Source organism: Sprattus sprattus (genome assembly GCF_963457725.1).
Source record: "Sprattus sprattus genome assembly, chromosome: 2".
Lineage (NCBI taxonomy): Eukaryota > Metazoa > Chordata > Actinopteri > Clupeiformes > Clupeidae > Sprattus > Sprattus sprattus.
This window is the reverse complement of record NC_137921.1, coordinates 54815360-54835359: the sequence shown is the minus strand read 5'-3', so window position 1 is coordinate 54835359 and position 20000 is coordinate 54815360. Positions and strand designations below refer to the sequence as shown.

Below are 20000 nucleotides of genomic sequence, written 5' to 3'. Positions count from 1 at the left end.
TGTTCACCTTATCCCCTCATGTGTTCACCTTATCCCCTCATGTGTTTACCCCTCATGTGTTCACCTTATCCCCTCATGTGTTCACCTTATCCCCTCATGTGTTCACCTTATCCCCTCATGTGTTCACCTTATCCCCTCATGTGTTCACCTTATCCCCTCATGTGTTTACCCCTCATGTGTTCACCTTATCCCCTCATGTGTTCACCTTATCCCCTCATGAGTTCACCTTATCCCCTCGTGTGTTCACCTTATACCCTCATGAGTTCACCTTATCCCCTCGTGTGTTCACCTTATCCCCTCATGTGTTCACCTTATTCCCTCATGTGTTCACCTTATCCCCTCATGTGTTCACCTTATCCCCTCATGTGTTCACCTTATCCCCTCATGTGTTCACCTTATCCCCTCATGTGTTCACCTTATCCCCTCATGTGTTTACCCCTCATGTGTTCACCTTATCCCCTCATGTGTTCATCTTATCCCCTCATGTGTTCACCTTATCCCCTCATGTGTTCACCTTATCCCCTCATGTGTTCACCTTATCCCCTCATGTGTTCACCTTATCCCCTCATGTGTTCACCTATTCCTCTTATGAGTTCACCCCTCATGTGTTCACCTTATCCCCACATGTTTCATGAAGTTAAGTCAAATGTTTGGTGTTTAAATTAGTGTTGCATCCTGTCAATGATGTCACAGAAGAAAAATAGATAGTCCTCACAGGCTTCATAGTCATGTAATTGTAGCCCTAGATTTAGTTTACCTTCTTGTGGATGACGTAGAGGCCATTTTAAATAACATTTTCCATACAAATGTGATATGTTAGTGTTTAGTAAATGGCTACAAAGTTTGCAATTCTACAGATATTCAGAACATTACGTGATATGTTGGTATTTATCTATGTTTATGGGCTAAAATGTTTGCAGTTATGCCAAACATACAGTTGAGAGTCTACAATGAACGAGAAAAATAAATAATCTTGTGGTAATCCTCAGAAGAATAAAAGTTTCATTAATTTTAAGACTTCCATGTCTATTTCTTAGTCCAAAAGACTGGCAAACCATCTTCAGGTTTCAGAACTGTAGATAAATTAGTTGTAATTTAGCAGAATGGGGGATTTCATTTTAGATGAATTTAGAATTTTACTTTAAAATATGTTTAATACAATAAGTACAGTAGGTTACGGTTACTGTTTTCTCTGATGGCTCGATTGACTTTGTCAGCTGTATCGACTTGTCTCTAATATGGGTTATGGTGGGCCACAAGAGCACTTTTTTGGGATGCCATATTTAGTTGTATATTTGAGTTAGGCACACTGCTAAAGTTTAAATTGATGGTACACATCGTGAACTTGTATGCAGTTTAAAATGGCTCATTTGTAAGTTAATGGATGTGCAGTTACATATGCTGTGTGTGTGTGTGTGAGTGCGTGTGTTTGTGCGTGTGCGTGCATGTGAGTGTGTGTGTGTGTGTGCGCGTGCGCGTGTGCGTGTGCGTGTGCGCGTGCGTGCGGGTGTGTGTGTGTGTGCATGTGGAGGGTCCAGACCCAGTAGTGGGCTGGGGACGTTGGGTGGGTGGGGGGTGTTGGAATTAGAGAGAGCAGCTGCTTCCCTGTCAGACTCAGTGGGCAGCAAAGAGATGACAGCACCAGACGTGTGGCCTTTAGGACAGGCTGTGTGTGTGTGAGCCCAATGCTTCTGTGTCTGTGTGTGTGTCTGTGTGTGCCTCATGCTTGTGTGTCTGTGTGTGCCTCATGCTTGGGTGTCTGTGTGTGTGGTGTGTGTGTCTGTGCCTCATGCTTGTGTGTCTGTGAGACTGCATGTTTGAAAGACACGTGTGTAAGTGGTGGATAGCAGGGTCAGCATGTGTGTTAATGTGAGTTATATGTGTTTGCATATCAGATAACATAAGTGTTTAAAGACACATTGGTTTAGGAATTTGTGAATGCATTTGTGTGTGTTCATTTGTCTGTCTATGTGTGTGTGTGTGTGTGTGTGTGTGTGTGTGTGTGTGTGTGTGTGTGTGTGTGTGTGTGTGTGTGTGTGTGTGTGTGTGTGTGTGAGTGTGTGTGTGTCTGTGCTGGCACAGGGTTCCCACAGAGAAAAGAACCATTGAGTGTGATGCATCCAACAGAAGTAGGGCACTTTCTTTTTTCACCCAAGCCAGCAGCTTTCCTCTGGCTGCTTCAATAATGCCTGTGTGTGCGTGTGTGTGTTTGTGTGTGTTTGTGTTTGTTTGTTTGTGTGTGTGTGTCTGTGTGTGTCCCAGAAGCTTCAGCCTGACTGCTCCAGTAATGTGAGTCACACACACATGTGGCTAGAAGCAGCTCTAACCCAATCAGGCTGTGGGCCTCCATCTAATTCTGTTCCTCTGGCTGTGGAGTTGGAGCTGTGGCTCTCCCAGTCCTCATCATTTTTATTACCGATCAATTGTCCGGCAAACAACATCACCCAGCCTAATGCACATCACATGACAGTATTTCAAAAAGCTGCTAAACTGGTTTGACCTCAAATCTGTCTATTTGAGTGTGTGTATGTGTGTGTGAGAGAGAGGGGGAGAAAGTGAGAGAAACAGAGCTAGGGATGATCGACAACCTCTCCTGTTGAAAAATGTAAAAGTTGAACTTTTCAGTTTTTAAAAATGCACCATCACGTAGCTTCAAGGTTTACTCAAACCAGCCTTCTGGTTGGTTGTATTTGCTGCCATCTCTCCTGAATTTTATCATGGGATGGTGAGCTTACAAATCAGAGTGTCTGCTGAATGACTGACCATCCCGGCGCTGCTTTTGCTGTCTAAAGTCACTGTCACTGGTCATGCTCTCAGGGGCCTCGGGTCCCCCAGCCCCCCGAGTCACTGACGTCCTATGATCCTGGCGGTCACTGGGCCCCTGGAGTCACTGACGTCCTATGATCCTGGCGGTCCCTGGGCCTTTGCTACTGGCACTCGAGTGCACTCTGCTGCCATTGGGAGATGACGATGAGGTGAGGAGGAGAATGACACCAGTTGAAGAGGGCTCTCAAATGTAGCCTCTCCCTGCATTAAGCCTGCCTAATGCACTGAGATTTCCCTCTAATAATCCTATTAGGGAGACCAAGACCAGCAGCCCAGAGCAAGTGAGCTTATGCTTATTGGAACACCGCCATTCCTCTATCTCCCTCCTGACACACACACTCACACACACGCACGCACGCACGCACGCACGCACGCACGCACGCACGCACGCACGCACGCACGCACGCACGCACGCACGCACGCACGCACGCACGCACGCACGCACGCACGCACGCACACACACACACACACACACACACACACACACACACACACACACACACACACACACACTCACACACACACACACACACACACACACACACACACACACACACACACACACACACACTCACACACACACACACACACACACACACAAACACACACACAGGAGTGACATTGACACACTCCAGACACACTGTACACACATTAGAGACAAATATTACAGGTGAGGTGAGGCCCTTGAGCCAAACATTCACTTACACATAATAATGTCTCATCACATTGAGAATGAACAAAATCTACATCTGTATTTCCAGCTGGAAACTGCATTGCACTCTTGACAAAAAGCCCACGTAGACTTCTGACCCCAAGCCTGTGCCAGTAGATAAGTGTTGATGATCAGCCTATAGGAAAAAGTAAGTAGGTGTTAAGGATAAGCATTAGCATGAGCAGAGTGTCAGTCTCTGTCTCTCTCCCTTTCCCTCTATTGGCTGTCAGGCTATCCGAGGTTAAGGCGAAGGGAGGCTAAGTGACTTCACAGGAATGGCTTTTGTCAGATTTAGCACTTAAATCTTCATTAAAGACACTCTACTGCACAATAATCATCTGAGCAGACCCAACAGCAAGGCCTAAGGTCATTGTCCTGGCCTGATCCAGGGAGGAGCTCAGGACCAGTTAACGTGGGGGAAAGCGTATCTGTGTCTGTGTGTGAGGGGGGTAGGGGTCACATCAGGTTCTTAGAAAGCCCTCTGGCCTCAGAGACTTAGCTGTCTGAAGACCTGTTAACCCTGGCAATGTCACTGTGGACATCCAGCACACTGGTAGTTTTGAATGAGACAATTACACTGTGGACATCCAGCACATTGTAGTTGTAAATGAGGTAGTGTGCCAGACTGGACGTCCACTGCAAGCAGCCGGGTCCCCTGTCAGTGATGGATGAGGAACCTTCTCCACTACTTATCCATCTCATCATTCTATCAGCCATTTGTCAAGTCCTCCTGGGTTACCTACACCCGTTTCGTTGTTGGCAAGTCTAGTCCCGTACGCTGGATATTGGTCTAGATTACAGCTGTGTTTGTTCTGCACTGTGAAACAGATGTGCACAGAACTAGTTATATCTATTTTGTTCTCTTTGATCAGCTTGTTTCATGATTATGAGTATGTGGTTCTCCAGATAAGGAACAGCCCTGGCCTGTAATGCAACATCAACGTCTCTCGGTAGTATTTAGCAGGTAACCCCTGTGGGCTCCAGTTCTACCCCTTCCCACCTCGACCCCACCCCAGCCATCCTTTTCCCCCATTCATCTTCATCGGGTGGGGTAAGTGACATTGCAGCAGTTTGAATAATTGAAGATGTGCCCTAATGATTTGGTGCTCGGTAAACAAAGCACAGAGAACCACAGGTCAATGCCAGTGGCGGTGTCGGTTGTCATGGGTTGCGCTGATGTCATGGCTCTTGGGCTGCAGCTTTGTAACCCTTCACCACCCCAGCGACCGACAGACTCCAGTACGGGTGATGCTGTGTGTGTGTGTGTGTGTGTGTGTGTGTGTGTGTGTGTGTGTGTGTGTGTGTGTGTGTGTGTGTGTGTGTGTGTGTGTGTGTGTGTGTGTGACTCAACATCAGCTGTCATATGCCTGGTCTGTGGCGTTCTCACACTTATAATCAACTTATGCCCATAGCTGCGGCAGTCTGGCGCAGAAAGACCAATTTGCAATTTGATTTGATTTGTTCTTCTTTTTTGCAGCAAATGGCAGCAGATTGTGCATACCACCACAACTGCAGACCAGCTCCTGGTCTTTACTGTGCTGCTTTCTAATAACATTTGCAAGGAGGCTCAGGTCGAGCAACTCAGAAAACCGTTTTCCTTCAATCTTGTATTTCTACCGCTCTTCTCTGTTGGTGAACTTCTCCCTTCCTCCCTTCTAATCTAATATCTGAAGATCACAAGTACATCACACTCTGTCTGGTCCAGCTGGGACACAAACCAATCCTCTCTCACAGCTCTCACATGGGAGGCATGAGCTCAGTGCAGCCTAAAACAACCCTTCATCCTCAATTCACTTTTCTATTAAGTGTTTCGTTGTTTGCATGCGTGCACATTCATCGTGGTATTCAAACTCCCCAGTGCCAGAAAGTCTCTGAAACTGTGCCCAGTGACTGTTGTCATGTCCAACAGGTTGATGTTGAGTGATGGTGAATTTGGGGTGAAATAATGAGGTGTATGAGTTTGGGAGTGTGTGCCTGTTCATATTTGGAGGTGGAGGCAGCGTGCTAAAATATGTCCCCCTTAATCAGTGCAACATGGCTTCCCGGTTTTTTGTGTGTGTTGATTGCTTTTTATCTTGGTCTCAGGCCTGTCAGAAAGATATCCAAATGCTCAATTAGTCATTCTGTTCACCCTCTACTTGGTTGGATATGATTAACCCTTTCCTCTCACCCTCATTTTCAGAGCTGAAATACTGTATGCAGTGTGCGTCCCCTGTTCTCCCTCTGCCTCCTCTTCTCCCGTCCATGTCTCTTCTCCCGTCCATGTCTCTTCTTCTCCCGTCCATGTCTCTTCTCCCGTTCATGTCTCTTCTTCTCCCGTCCATGTCTCTTCTCCCGTCCATGTCTCTTCTCCCGTCCATGTCTCTTCTCCTGTCCATGTCTCTTCATTCCTGTGCTGTTAGAGGCTTGTTTGTGCAGCCCTTTTAATAGCCCCACCAGAAGGATTTCTTTATGCTCTTTCTGGTGTTATGTCATTTTCATCCTCACTTGAATAACTTCTTGAACAACCAACAATCAGTAACACAATTTACGTGTGCATTTAAAATAGGCTCACACTCTGGAGAACAACCACTGCTTTATCACTCCGGTTTTGTCAAACACAAGAAATTGATTTTTTTTACCTGTAAAAAAGAAAATACATATTTTGTTAGCACAAAAGTCTCATAATTCATTGGGTTTTTTTTTAGGAATTGTAGGAATTAAGCTCTGGATGAGACCATCTGGTTCACACATTGATCTTCCTTCTCTCTCACACAAGTCCAGATCCACTCAGCAATGTTGCCTGGGTTTGTTTACATGCATGACTGCAACAACTTGACTGCCGGGCAGATCCTCCATTGAAGATGCAGAGCTCTCCAATGTGTCTGATGGTTTTGTGGCTTGGATGGTGTTTGTTGGCTATGTGCTTGGACCTCGGCCCTCTGAGAAAAGCAAGTGTTTCATATTCTGCTGACTGTCTTGTGGTGAGTGACTGATCTCGCACGGCACGCAACCCGGTCCTGTCTCGCGCCTCGCTCTGCCTGTTCTGTTCTGTGTGCACAGCAAATATGGCCGCCAGCTCCTATGTCCTAAACTCTGTGGCTCCTGTTTGTTCACCTGGCACCAAACACATACACTTCACACACACACACACACACACACACACACACACACACACACACACACACACACACACACACACACACACACACACACACACACGTCAGATGAGCATCCCACCTTCCAGCCCATCACCCCTAACAGTGTTTGGTCAGTGAAGGGAGTGCTGTTTCACTTGAACACAACCAATCCCCCCCCTCCCCCCAAGCACACACACACACACCTCCCTTTGGGTATGGCTGGACTCAGCTGTAACTCTGTCAATACCCATTGACTTCAGCCACCCGTGTGTTTGTGGTGCTGCTCGCCTGCTATTTCCTCCACCAACTTTTCAATTGTAAACTCCTACAAATTCTTAGGCTTACTCATCTCAAGTACCTCTGAATTGCTGCTTTGCAACAAATAAGTCTTGACTGATCTCAGCCTAGAGTGTCAGCTCTCTTGCATATAGTGACTGAGTATGAGGCGTTTTTTTAATATCACATTGCCCATTCTCTGTTTAATTAACAGTAAGTATGTCAGGGTGAGGATTTGGTATTGTTCTGTTGATTGCAGTATGATTTGAAATTAGGGCTGAGGTTAGCTTTGTCTAATCTCTGTCTAGACCAGTATGCTGAAGGACAGTGGTATAAACCAGTGTAAACCAGCTTTGTTCAAGAACAGACACTGCCCCATGAGAACACAGGGAGATTGTAACAATTACCCATAACAGGTTATGCTCTGTATTGACACAGGATCTGCAGAGCCCCTGTGTTGCATCTTGAATTGATTGTGGAGAACTCATTAATCATGCAGCTGACATTTCCATCACAGAGTTTATGTGGAAAGATTCCAGGGTTGAAAAAGTTATTGTATTCCATCTTTCATGGTAGAAAGTTGTCTTCTCACAAGCTGTGTCCAGAGGAACATGTGGGCCCTATGGTCTCCTGTGGTGTCCGTACGAGCTGTTGTGGTCTTTGCCACAGTTCTTCAAAGTGGCATTCTGCATGTTTTTGACCTGACATCTGACGTCTCGATTGGTACGTTGTAAAGGGAGAATGTTGAAGACTCTGTTTGTGTACTCCCATGTTACAATGGGAGCGTTCACTGAAACCTTTTAATATCCTCCACCTGTGTGCTTGGGCCTTGAACAACGAGACACAAAATGAAACACCAGTTCTTTCCCCGCTGCACTTCCACTGCCCACCCTCGGCTGGGCCATAAAGAGAGCACTGTGTGTGTGCATTCCCCATGCCTTTGTTCTGCCTGTTGGGCCTGGCCAGCTGACCTGTGAGGAGCCTGGAGGTGGATGGGGTCAAACAGATGTGACGCTCTCCTCTTTTGAAGTTCTGTACAGCTCACAGCACAGGCCTGAGACTGTGGTCAATTATTCAATCTGAAGTGTAGTTTGTCTTAAGGCCTCAGTTATGCAGTCAGAAAGATGACTTAGCTGTATCTACATTTGGGTGATCTGGAAAATGGTAGAGGTATGGGGTAGGTCACGCTCTCTATATTTGAGACAAGCCAAGGCTAACTATCTTTAAATAGCTTCGAAGTATCTTTTAGAAAAGGTCCTCCTCATTCTAATTCTGACTTTTAGCTCAAGAATTCAAGAGTCTCTGCCTTCGGGAACATGTAAATGGCACGGTATTTCTGCAACTCCTCAGCCTTGACTTTGACGGCTGAGGTGTCCAGAAATTTGCGTTGCATTCAAATGAAACATGGAAAGATGCAAATCAAGGCAATTCCCCCCAACACACACTGCCACTAACACACTCCCATTTCTTGACTCTATCAGTTGGTGCAGATTCCTCAGATTTGTGTAGTATATAGCTTGGCTTTGCTTTCTGGACAAGCAGCTCCCTATATGCAAAGGATATATATGCAAATAGAATAGGATATCATTATACCACATCATGTTATCAGCAAGACTAAGTGAATTCAAGTCAAATTAAGCATCTATTGTATAAATGTGTATGAATTGTATAAATTCTATCTGACCACAATAGTCAGATGTACTTGGAGCACATGAAGAGCGTGCTTCTTTTTCAGGGCCCTGTTTTAATTAGATAGGCTGATCAGAGATTTGTTTAGCTGGCACCTCTGAGTCATGCTGAGTTCTTCGGTTTCGTGGCCTTGGCATTGTGAGCCAGGCACTAAGTTTGCCAAGGTCACCCGCTCGCTCAGTTATCCTGCCAGCCCTCCTATTTTCTGCATCTGCTTCAGACCTAAAGAGATGACACACCTGGTTTCTGATACTAATCCCTGGCCTGGCAAGGAACCCTGAAGGCATCCATTCATTACTGGAGCTTCAAACGAATCCTCCTCAGTCATGGGAGTCCTGCTTATCTGTTAGCGTTCGCTAGCGCTCCGGGGCCGGCACGCTTCCTCCATAGGAGTGCTTGTTTTGTTGCAAACCCTGTCCGGCAGCTTTGTGCTGTGCAGGCTGACACTTCTGAGATAGCTGGGGGAAAAAATTGTAGCCAAGACTCTGAGGACTATCAGCCCAGAACAATGGGCTGTTTTATAAGGGGGTGATTCAGACACGGGCAGTGGTGGGGATGGCTCCAGTGCATGTATCATGTCTGAACGTTTTTTTTAACTTGTTATTTGGTTCATTTTGTTTCAACAAGCTATCTTATCAAAGCTGACTGATATTCAGCCTGCACCTGATCTCTGTCTCTGAGCTTGGTAATCACCCAAAGCTGTGGAACTGAGCAAGCATGTCATCTGCAACCCTGACTCAGAGCATCTGAGATGTAGTCAGGAGAGAGTTAAGATACAACCACCCCCCCCCCCCCCCCCCCCCTCTTTATCTGCTGGCTTGAATAATGCTGAGCCATGGTGCCCTGATGCCATGACAACCGATGAGCAGTTGGGAAATAAAACGAAGGGCTCTGTGTGCTCTCCGAGCGCCCACTGAAGCAGCCGTGGGTGGGGGTAGAGAGTGGAGAGTTTGGGGCATAGCAGACCACAGTGAGAAAGTAACAACTGATAGAAGAGAAGAAGCATCAGATACACAGAACCACAAGCCCAACACGTATGGTAATGAGATAAGACTGAGTCAAAAAAGAAAGACAGAAACCCAGAAGAAAAAAGACAGAGAAAGAATGAAGGAAGTGTGCAAGGGAGAGCAAGAGAAATGGAAGCAGATTAAGCAGGCAGGGTGCAGGGAGGCTCGTTACACCGTAGTATTGCATCAGTCCAGCAGGGATGCTCACATTGCAGGATGACATCACCAAGCCGGCGCTGCAAACAGGAGCCCTGAGCAGACTGCCACCCTCTAAGACGGTGGAGATAGGCCCTGGGGGGGGGGGGGGTCTATGTAGGAACAGCCGCCTCTCCAGCTGGTCCTATCAGAATTCTCCTGTCCCAGGCTGATGAGTTTACAGAGGCATGAAGGGAGGCAGGGTGAGGTGTGGGAGTGTTCTCACCCAGACTGTCCTACTTCAGATCCACTAGGAAATATATAAAGAGATGTATATAATACTTACATAATATAATAAAACATAGTACACTTACAATCTGTCTTCTATAACGGCATCAGTAAAAATATAAACAATACTCATATGCTATAACATACTTGGGTGTGATTGACCAATGAGCCCAGTGCAGGACCATGGAGTAAGGTCTCTTGCACATGACAGGCAGACAGAGAGGGCAGGTAAAGATACAGACAGGGCAGTAAAAATTAGATTTGTTGTCACTCCTCCGGCCCACCGATGCGGCCGTCCATTGGGATGCAACATCGGTTGACTACTGCATTGGTCTTTCCACAGGCCTTCCTAAAAAGACTATCAAACAGCTTTGCTCTTTGATCTGCTCACTTGTATAGCACTTTTATATACCATTAATGTGTATGAATTGCTATATAACTACGTTTGTCTTGCCTCTGGTGGCAGTTTTTGGAGATGGACGTTGCACGTTGATTTAGCATAGCTGTGGGTCTTTGAGTAGTGTCTCAATGTCCATTTGTCAATGCCTACCTCAATATCTCTACTCTACTCCCAAAATCATTCTTTTGTTTGTGGGCGAATAAAATATGGCTGAACGCAGTGAGAAATGTTCCAGACAGTAAGGCTAATCGTTTAACTCCAATCAGAGCGTACATTATCCAAGACACATGACTCTCAATGAGTGCTGCCTTCTCCTCTTGTTCAAAGTGGTCCTGACCGGGGGAAAAAAGCAGATGAAATCAAAGCATATGGGAAAACTCATGATCCTTTGACAGGGCCCTAAGCTAAATGCTCCTGATTTACTCTGTTCTGCCAATTGTATCTCTATACACCAAAGCAATTCACTGCAAAATTATATCCACTCTTTCTGAAGTCATGACACAGATACATACCCACACTGGCATAGAGAGTGACACACATACACTGACCTTTTCTTCTTTCTCAAGCATCGTAGACTAGTGGACTGAGTGCCATTTAACCATATGCAGCATAGGGCCCTCCAGATGTCCTCTGAAGCAGTCAGCCCATGGGTTCCGCCTCAGAGAAGCGCCCTGTATGGCTTATGTCGGCACTTCTTATATCACATACCCAAAGAGAGACGACAACATTCTGATGAGTACTGCAAAAGAGAAAAAGGTGATCCTCTTGTCATGACTAATTTACTATATGCACAGAGGATGTGGGCCGGGGAAATCTGTGGTGAGCACCAGTTTAATCTCACACAATGACTTTAACAGGAAACTAATTATATTACTACTTTCAGATTTCAACACCTTGTCATGCATAATGTATAAGGACCAGACCATGTTATGTAAGAGCGCCTCTATTTTGTGAGTGTGTGTGCTCCAGTGTCTGCGTTTGGCTGGAAACCATAAAGCAGCCTATTCAACTCCACTGTGAAATTGGACTTTCCACTCTAGTTACTGCAGTCGCACAAAATGTTAGAAAAAAAAGCCTGGGTCTCCAGATAATCAGTCCAGAAATGGGACAGTCTCAGTGTGGTCACAGAGAGCTTGTCATCGTCACATCAGCATTCAGCAGAGCACCACCCCCTCCGTTCTCCAATCTACAGGTCTACACTCAGAGCACGCCCATTTATTTATATATTTTCTCACATAATTTTACATTTTTCTGTATTCGAGCATCGATTCGTTTGGTCTTGTAGCCAGGCAGATTAGCATCACTCCCTGTTCATATATCTGACCTGTGAACAATTTGTGATTCTGCGTGTGTAAAGGAAAGCTTTAAAAAGTGATAAGCAGCGATCAACATAGGAGAGGACAGAGACAACAAGGTTTGGTTTTAAGTGAAGCACTGATTTATCTACATCAGGTCACACGTTCCTATTGTACTGTGGTGCAGGATAGTAGCCATGAATGAGAATGGGGATGTAGGACCTGCAGCCTGACACAAGTAAAGCAGAGATTAAAGATGCCATGTTTCTATGGATGAGAGATGGTATGACCATTTTTGTGGCAGAATGTGACATTGGATCATGATAGAACACTGCTCCAAAGAGGTAAAATGAAGAATTCATTATTTGTGTAGATATTACCTGATGAAAGTGACAGCCAGCTGTCAGAATACATCAGTTGGTGATTTCTTGAAATGAATCTATGTATGAGAGTGCAGATTCCAAACCTGTGTGCTGTGATTATTTTCTCTACAACCCACTGCATTTCTGCAGACACTTGGTTCCCATGGTCACCACACCTACACTGGTGCCCCATGGCCCCTTAGGTGAGCTGAGCAAGCAATGAGCAGCCTCACTGTAGCAAATCACACTGAAAGATATCCACACTGCCAACTCTTATGAGGGGAAATCTAGGTCAATTTAGGGTCATTTATGCAGTTTGCAAACAGTCACCAATGTAATTGTGCTTATCTATTGCGTGGTGTGTGATGAATTTGATTTTTCCATTGCTGTGTCCCAAATACATACTGCACAGCAGATAATGTGTTTCCCATAGCTCTTAGGGATTATGGCTGGGTAGCACATCAGCTTCCTCATCATTGTTAAGGACCCATCTGTCCTCTAGGCCAGTCAGGCACACACAGACAGCTGCAATTAAGCAAGTTTGACACACTTGACAGATAGACTCCATGTATCAGGCACAAGCCATCTGGTTATTTCTTCACTGAGTCTTCCTTGTGTTGCATTAAATAGATTCATGCATTGTCATTGTCACCCACCTTCCATACGAATATGGGGGGTGGGCTCTTTTGACAGACAGATCAAACAAATGAGCAGAGCGAGGACACTGGCAAGAGGGGTTGAGTAGGGTGGAGGGAAGAACAGATTGGTTGTCTGTTCAGTGATTGTTGTCTGAAACTGGCCACCAACCTCTCCCATTTCAATTAATTTGCCATTAGTGGGGGACAACCACCTCTGTTACACTAGACAATTGTATGTAGATAGTCTGCATCATTTAATGATAATGCCTGGTTGTTGTTCAAAGTTGGAGGCTTTGAATTTTGAACCTGTTACTTGATGTGTTCATAGAAACTGTATTTGCAGTGTTCGCTAAGTGGGTGGACGGAGTGGAAGTCGTGTTCAGAATTTAGCAGAAGCCTTTGGATACCTTCAGTCCTTCTGCTGTCCATCCCTTTGTCCCTCTTAGTAACTGTTCGGCCAATTGAATGTTAACTTCCGCTTTCGTTGCTTGCTCATTGGCTTGGTAGGAACACACGGCTTCAAAAAAATGGAAATACAGACACTTTGGCAACAGAGTTGAAGTACCACCGGTGTTCCATTGGTTCCCAAATCTGGAGCCTGCGTGTTGCACAGTATCTAAGCTCAGCAAACGATCGCGAGGAGGGACATACCATTACAGGCTGAAATAGGGGGAATGATAAATGATGTCACTACATGCACAATGATATTGCTTTAATTCACCAACAAAATACTGGAAAATAACCCCCATGTGTTATCGTCTTTGTTATTGCCAACAGAAAGTCCAAGTCTTAGAAACTGTAGCTTGCTCTTCATGAGATATATTTTCCATGCATCGTTTTTGCATTCCGTTGCCCCTGTGTTTCTGTGAGAAAGTGGTTCATGCGAGATGATATGAAAGGTTGCTTGCTTAGTCTTCGTGCACTTAGAATGATGACTACTGTTTCATCGCGAAAGAGCGGGGTAGATAGTAGAGCTGGCATCTACTTTCTGTTCTGTAGGACTGTTCATTTTTTATATATGCTTGAACAAGTCCCGCAAGAACAGTGAAGCCTGGTGCTTTGATATAGGCTACTCCACAGAAGGCTACATGTATTCTGAAGCAGGAATTCAGATCGCAGTTCAAGTTGAGTTGAGCAAACCACGGTAGCTTGTATAGATAGATAGCTGTATTAAATCAGTCAGAGGTTTTGTACGTTGGACATTCGTCCATGTCCTCGCTTTCTGATCATCCGGAAAGAAAGATATAAGCTTGTCATTTGACATTGAAGTCAGACAATGTACAATACAGTGTGGAATACGGAGAAAGAAGACAATGACTGGCGAGACGTGATGATGCCATACTCAACAGAATTAATCTTTTACATTGAAATGGACCAACCACCAGGTACTATATGTGAATGTATTGTATATTTCATTTTATTTGAGGTATCATGTGTTGTCTTGGATTCACCGCCGCAAACTTTTAGACATAGCCTACGCTTGGGTCCGTGCAGGGAGCAGGAAGGGGGTTTACAGAGCTGCAGCCCATAGTCTACTGTCTATTCTACAATACTGCTAGCAGTATTTTTCCAGTAGCAGAAAAGTGAATGGCTCGATAATGTTAAGACTCAGCCTCAGCTTTCGTTCATCTTTTTCCACATATATGCTGGGTGCCGCTAACCAGGTTAGCGTCACCCCCATGCAGTCCGTGTAAAATCCTCACTTTATAGGATGCTCTTTTATCATGTTTAGCGTTGACATTGTCCGTTTTACTTTGGTGAGGTGTTACATTTACACCTTAATATAGCTCAAGGTGATGATGGCATAGCCAACTATTGGTTATTCAGAAGTTGGATGTAAGTAGCACTATAGGCTATAAGCAGAATGCCAGACATTATAAAAGCGCTAACTTGAAAGCAAGTATCTGCAATTGACACATTGTATTCTGTCATAAAGAACGATACTGTATGTCGAAGTGTCATATTAAACTAAACTTTTAAAATACTAGTAGGTTTTTTTTGTATAAAATGTGTCATCTCTTGAATAAAACGAATAGGAGAAGATCGGGTCGCCTGTATTCTGTAGTAGCCTTTACTTTATGCCTCTGTGTTGGCTTTGTCGAAAATATCGGACAGTTTTCTGCATAAAAGCACCAATCAGGCAGACTTTTAGGAGGCATAATGTCAGTTCATTCATTTATTTAAGCAGGTCCCCTGACGTAGCACCGGGGCACAGTGAATGGCTAGTGGGCTTTGTTCTCCCCTAACATTTCCTATCCCGTATTCGCCTTTGCACACAGAGAAACCTTTGCGCTTTTCCATACTTTTGCAATCCTCATTTGAATTGTCACTTTCCCTAAATGAATGCCGAACGAATGAATGCCGGGGGGTTGAGAGAGGTTAGAGATGGGTCGTGTAAGTAGAAAAGACCCCTCTGTTGATAGCACCTGATTGTGTCCTCTTTAAACATTTCCATTAACGTTAGCTTGATGCGTTCATCCTATGAACTTGATCTGTTCTCAGAGAATTTTAAAGTATCATATTAACCCCCTCCCCCTATCCAATTAATGTCGCAGCTGTAAAAGAGTGCAATAATAACTGTAGCCCGCAGCTGTGTTATTCAGTTTTTTCGCTATATCCGTCTTGTTCTTGTTACAGCTGTTGTAAAAAGTAACATTTTGCTGTAGTAGGCCAGTCGGATGGTTGGTAGCCTACTGAGCAATCGGGAGTCCGCTTTTTACATGCACTCTCGCCTGAGGGGAATGCTATGGTACATCTTCGAAAAGCTTCCTTGCTGAAGGTCTTTTCACGTTGATGGCTGTAGAAATGCCTATGTCGTCAGTCAGTAAAGGGGTGACTTTTCTTTCTTTTTGTCAGTAGTCTTTCAGGGGATGTCATTGGCTTAAGAGTCTTTGTGTAGGAGGCATCTATACATGACAAAGGATAATGACTCCAGAGCTTTAGCTGTCCCATAAATGAACGATGCAAGACCGGTTTATATGTGTGCATATATGCATTTCTGCAAGGAAAAATATGCACACCTTTAGGCTCTATAGACCCACTGAGTGCATGTCATGCATTAGATGCACCATGCCATGCTTTGTTTGGCAGAGAAATGTCACATATCAAGTTTGAAAAAACCTAATAATGAAAATGTGTAATGTTAGAAATATTGACACGTGAAACACTGCGTCGGTGCCATAATCGTTGTCTCTTTGCAAAGGGATCTTGTATGGCTTGGAAAAGTCTGTAAAAAAACTTTCAGGTTTGTGCTCCACAGTGCTCCACAGTTCCTCAGCACTGAACACACTCATGGCTTCATCTGCCTGGCCTGCATGTTCAGGTTGCACACTGCTTGCCAGGCAGGAAGCGTGGTAAGGTGCTGGGCTAGGGGCATGTGCTCAGGCAGCACAGGGGCACTGGTCGGGTACGACACACAAACAGTAGGGGCAGGAGAGTCAGGCAGGATTGGCAACAACATTGGGCCTCACACATGAGTGTGCTTAAAGGTTTTATGAAGTGGACAGATAAAGATCTTGCATTTCTTATTCTTTTAAACGTACACTTATTCATTTTCAGTTCCTTCTCATATACACAGGCACACACAAGCCTGCATGTCCAAACAGCGTTATTGTGTTATCTCAGCATCTCAGTCAGCTAGGTTGGAGGACCCCAAACCACCTGCCCTAGAGTGAGAGATTGAGTGATTGAGCTTGGAAGAGAGGGAGAGAATGAAAGAGAAAGAGGGATGACCATCCCTGCATATGTACATCAGAATATGTATTACAGAGGAGTTGAGATGAGAGGCTAAAGGTACTGTTATGCTTGACACACTGGTCAATGCGCAGACACACTGTGCCATTACCTTTTATACTATTTGACTCACTGCACTCTTCTCTTAAACGATAGCTCACTGCAGAGACAAATAACATCTAACTGCTGGAAGCAGGGATGAAGAGGTCATGTGCCCTATAGAGCACAGTGAAATATGACATTACAGTTCAACTACATCACGAATAAGTCAGTGGTCAATGTTGTAAATGTGTCAGTCATGTGACCAGCCCAAACGACACCAAAGTGCACCAAGCACCAGCCAAAATGACATTACTTTTAGCGCGAGCCACCATGTGCAAGCATAAACCATCTGTAAGTGTGCGTATGCGTGCATTAGTGTGTCATCTGCCTAGTGGCTTTGTTTGCATGGCGTTGGTACGAGACACAGAGGTGCTGTAACTGCCCCAGGGGAAAGTTGGTCTGGGAGCGTGCCCACCAGGCGGTTCCTCCCAGTAGCCCGTGTCTGTGTGAAGCGGGGGCAGTGCAGGAGGAGGGGGTGGTGTTGCGGTGGTGCTCATATGAGCAATGGGCTGAACCTCTACCAAAGAATTCCACTACATTTGTGGAAAACTTCAAATCTATTTTCATCCCCAGTGCTAAAATTGGGACATGATGGACTGTGATGTCATGGACTGAGTGTTCTTAAGGCTCATTGGTGCTGTGAAAACGTCTTGTGTCTTTGGTGCTACTGTATGTCTTTGTCCAGTCAGGAGAAACACTGCCACTCTGATATACTGTGCTCAGGCTTCACATCTTCATAGGTAGAGAGGTGTGTGTGTGTGTGTGTGTGTGTGTGTGTGTGTGTGTGTGTGTGTGTGTGTGTGTGTGTGTGTGTGTGTGTGTGCGCACGCTTTGTCTGCCATTAACTGCTTGTGGCTCTTGGTGTCATGGTTATGGGACGAGTAGTTTGGACGCTGTCTCTCATTCTGTCATTGCCACTGGCCCCTACCCCCACACCCCCTCTGTCTCCACTGCCCAAGCTTTTACTGGACGCATGTTGGCTTTGGAAGTTGACTGACAAATACGTGAATCATTCTTTCACAGTCCCATCTCTCCCTCTTTCTTTCTGTCTTTCTCTCCAATCCATCATCTAGTGTGGCTGCATGCTACCTTTCCTTTAGTTCACGCAATCCATGCCTTCGTTTGGTCTCCTTTCTTTTACAGTAGGAAATGTTTCAGTCTTGCCGTGGCGTGTGTGTGTTTGTGTTTCTGAGGCATGCACTAATTTGGGGAAGATGGGCCGTGAGGCAGGGACCTTTCATAGACAAAGATGTGGGCTATGTCTCCGCATGTCTCCGTTCCTGCTCAGGTGTGTGAGACGGAGGGAGAAAGAGGCTGCGATCTCTCTCCTTTGCCTCCGTGCAGACTCACTGACTTGATGTATGCTCATGCTGGTGGAAGGGGGGATAGTGGGAGGAGTATATCCTCCCCCATGCACCATTCCCAGAGGATTTCTCTCTTTCTCTGCCTCCCTCCCTCCCTCCTTCTCCCTTTCTTTTCTCTGCGTCGTCAGAGACAGAGGTGTGTGGCCACCTCCTCTGCGCTCCCATTGGCCAGTTGTCTCTCCATTCAGAGCGGTGCAGGAGCAGCGCAGGCAGATTTAGCTTCTGAGCGTCTCTTCCTCGGCCCTCAGTCTCACACAGGCAACTGAAGAGAGCGGAACATAGGGGGAGAGAGAGAGTGTGTGAGAGAGGGGGAGAGAGTAAGAGAGAGAGAGAAAGAGAGGAGTGGAGTGGATTACAGACGGACAACAGGCAGGAAGTCAAACTCCACATGCAGCTGAAAGAGAGTCCAGAAGAGGATGGTAGGACTGACATTGTTTTCTGCTCTTTCAGCTGTTCTTTCTTTCTTTCTTCCTTCCTCTCTTCATTCCTTTCCTTCCCCTCTTTCTCTCTCTTTCTTTGTTACTTTCCTCACCTTCTCTTTTCTTCTCTCGTGTCATTTTTCCTTTCCTTATTGTCTGTCCTCTCTCCTCTTTTGGCTGTTTATCTTATTGGGATTATGTGCAAAGAGGACTTGAGACTCATGCCTCTTAACATGAGCTGTTGGACATGTCCAGCCAAGTCAGTGAAGAGTGTGTGTGTGTGTGTGTGTGTGTGTGTGTGTGTGTGTGTGTGTGCGCATAGTTGCGTGCATGTCTGTGAAGCCTCAGGCATGCAGTCAGTCTGGATACATCTGTTTAGCATGAATTAAACCTGGCTAAATAGTGGGCTTGAGCCTGTGTGTGTTGTGTTGACATGGCGTGTGTGTTGTGTGAGAGTTTGTGCATGCTCTGCTACCGCTGTGGTTTCAGTCAGTTCTCCTGATCTCTAGTGCCTGGAGCGAGAGGGAATAGACCCACAGGGTCGTTCCTCTGGGTCCCAGTGCCCGTCTCGTCAATGCTCTCAGCAGGAGAGCCAGCAGGGGCTGTATCAAGCGTCTGCTGGGTCCCATTCTCCATGTGTTCATCTTCTCACACACTTCTCACGCGTATTAAGAGCCGTTCCATGAATGTCAAGTTTCCCGTATGCATTCAAAGTGTAATTTCTGTAATTATTATGCTAATACGTGACGTCCTGTTAATGTGTACATCTGCCTTCACTGTCATGTGGGCCGGCATCCATAGGGATTTAAAGGGATGGGGTCTTTTATAATGCTTTTTTAATGTGGGCCAGCCTGGACACACACACACACACACACAAACACACTGGTGAATGTTGAATGACGCTCTCATTCCCCTCTGCCACACGTCCTTTCACATGCTAATATCCATTTAGTGAGGCGTCCTAATTTGTCTGCACGCTTCGGGTCGCGCAGGCGGGTGTGCGTCAGGGTAGGGGACGGGGGGGGGGGGCATGAGGGGACCCGGGCTAGAGGTGGTGTCGTCTGGTTTGGACAGCTGGAGGGGGGGAGTCACCCCTTCCCCTCATGTCATTGGAGTTTAAGAGCATCTGACTCGGAACGATTCCCTGTGTCACCTCTGGCTGGGATTGCCATGATTGTAAAAATCACCCTGCTTTTTTCGCTCAGGAAAGATGCAGATGTGGTGTGCTGTATGCTGGAGGTTGCCAGTTGTGAAGCATTGTGATGAGAGGAGAGAACAGGAGAGGTAGAGCAGAGGAGAGAAAAAGAGAGGGAGGGAGAGCGCAGTTGTGCTGGGGTTCCTTTGTTCTGCGCTGGTCTACTGCATGATGTTCTAGCACAGCGTAGCACTCGCGCTCTGTCCCCTCTCCTCTCTGTCCGTATCTCTTATCTCATAGACAGATGAGTGGGATTGTCCTGTCCAGCCCACACTCATGTGCTGTGGATCACCGTGGACAGACTCAATGTTCTGGTTCTTCTACAGTGGTACTGGTGCTTAGTCTGTTAGTTAGTGTATGAAGCTCAAGCAAGATCACTGTCTAATCTCCAGATTGGCCATGATGGCCAAGTGTGTTGGTGTCTGTGGTGTGGAAAAATGG

The 20000-nt window shown here is 45.8% G+C and overlaps 1 protein-coding gene across 2 annotated transcripts in view; it reads left to right on the top strand.

Moving 5' to 3' along the window:
* The window catches only part of pik3r3b (phosphoinositide-3-kinase, regulatory subunit 3b (gamma)), a gene marked incomplete at its 5' end in the record, with an annotated part of 163949 nt that overhangs the window by 134047 nt on the left and 9902 nt on the right, over positions 1-20000 (top strand). Inside the window, one exon of one of the 2 annotated variants that reach the window (XM_080831890.1) lies at positions 14024-14132. The exons of the other annotated variant lie outside the window; for it this stretch is intronic. Coding sequence (XP_080688016.1) covers positions 14024-14132 — 109 coding nt within the window. Of the gene's footprint in view, positions 1-14023; positions 14133-20000 lie in introns of those variants that run through there. 2 annotated transcript variants of the gene reach the window in all.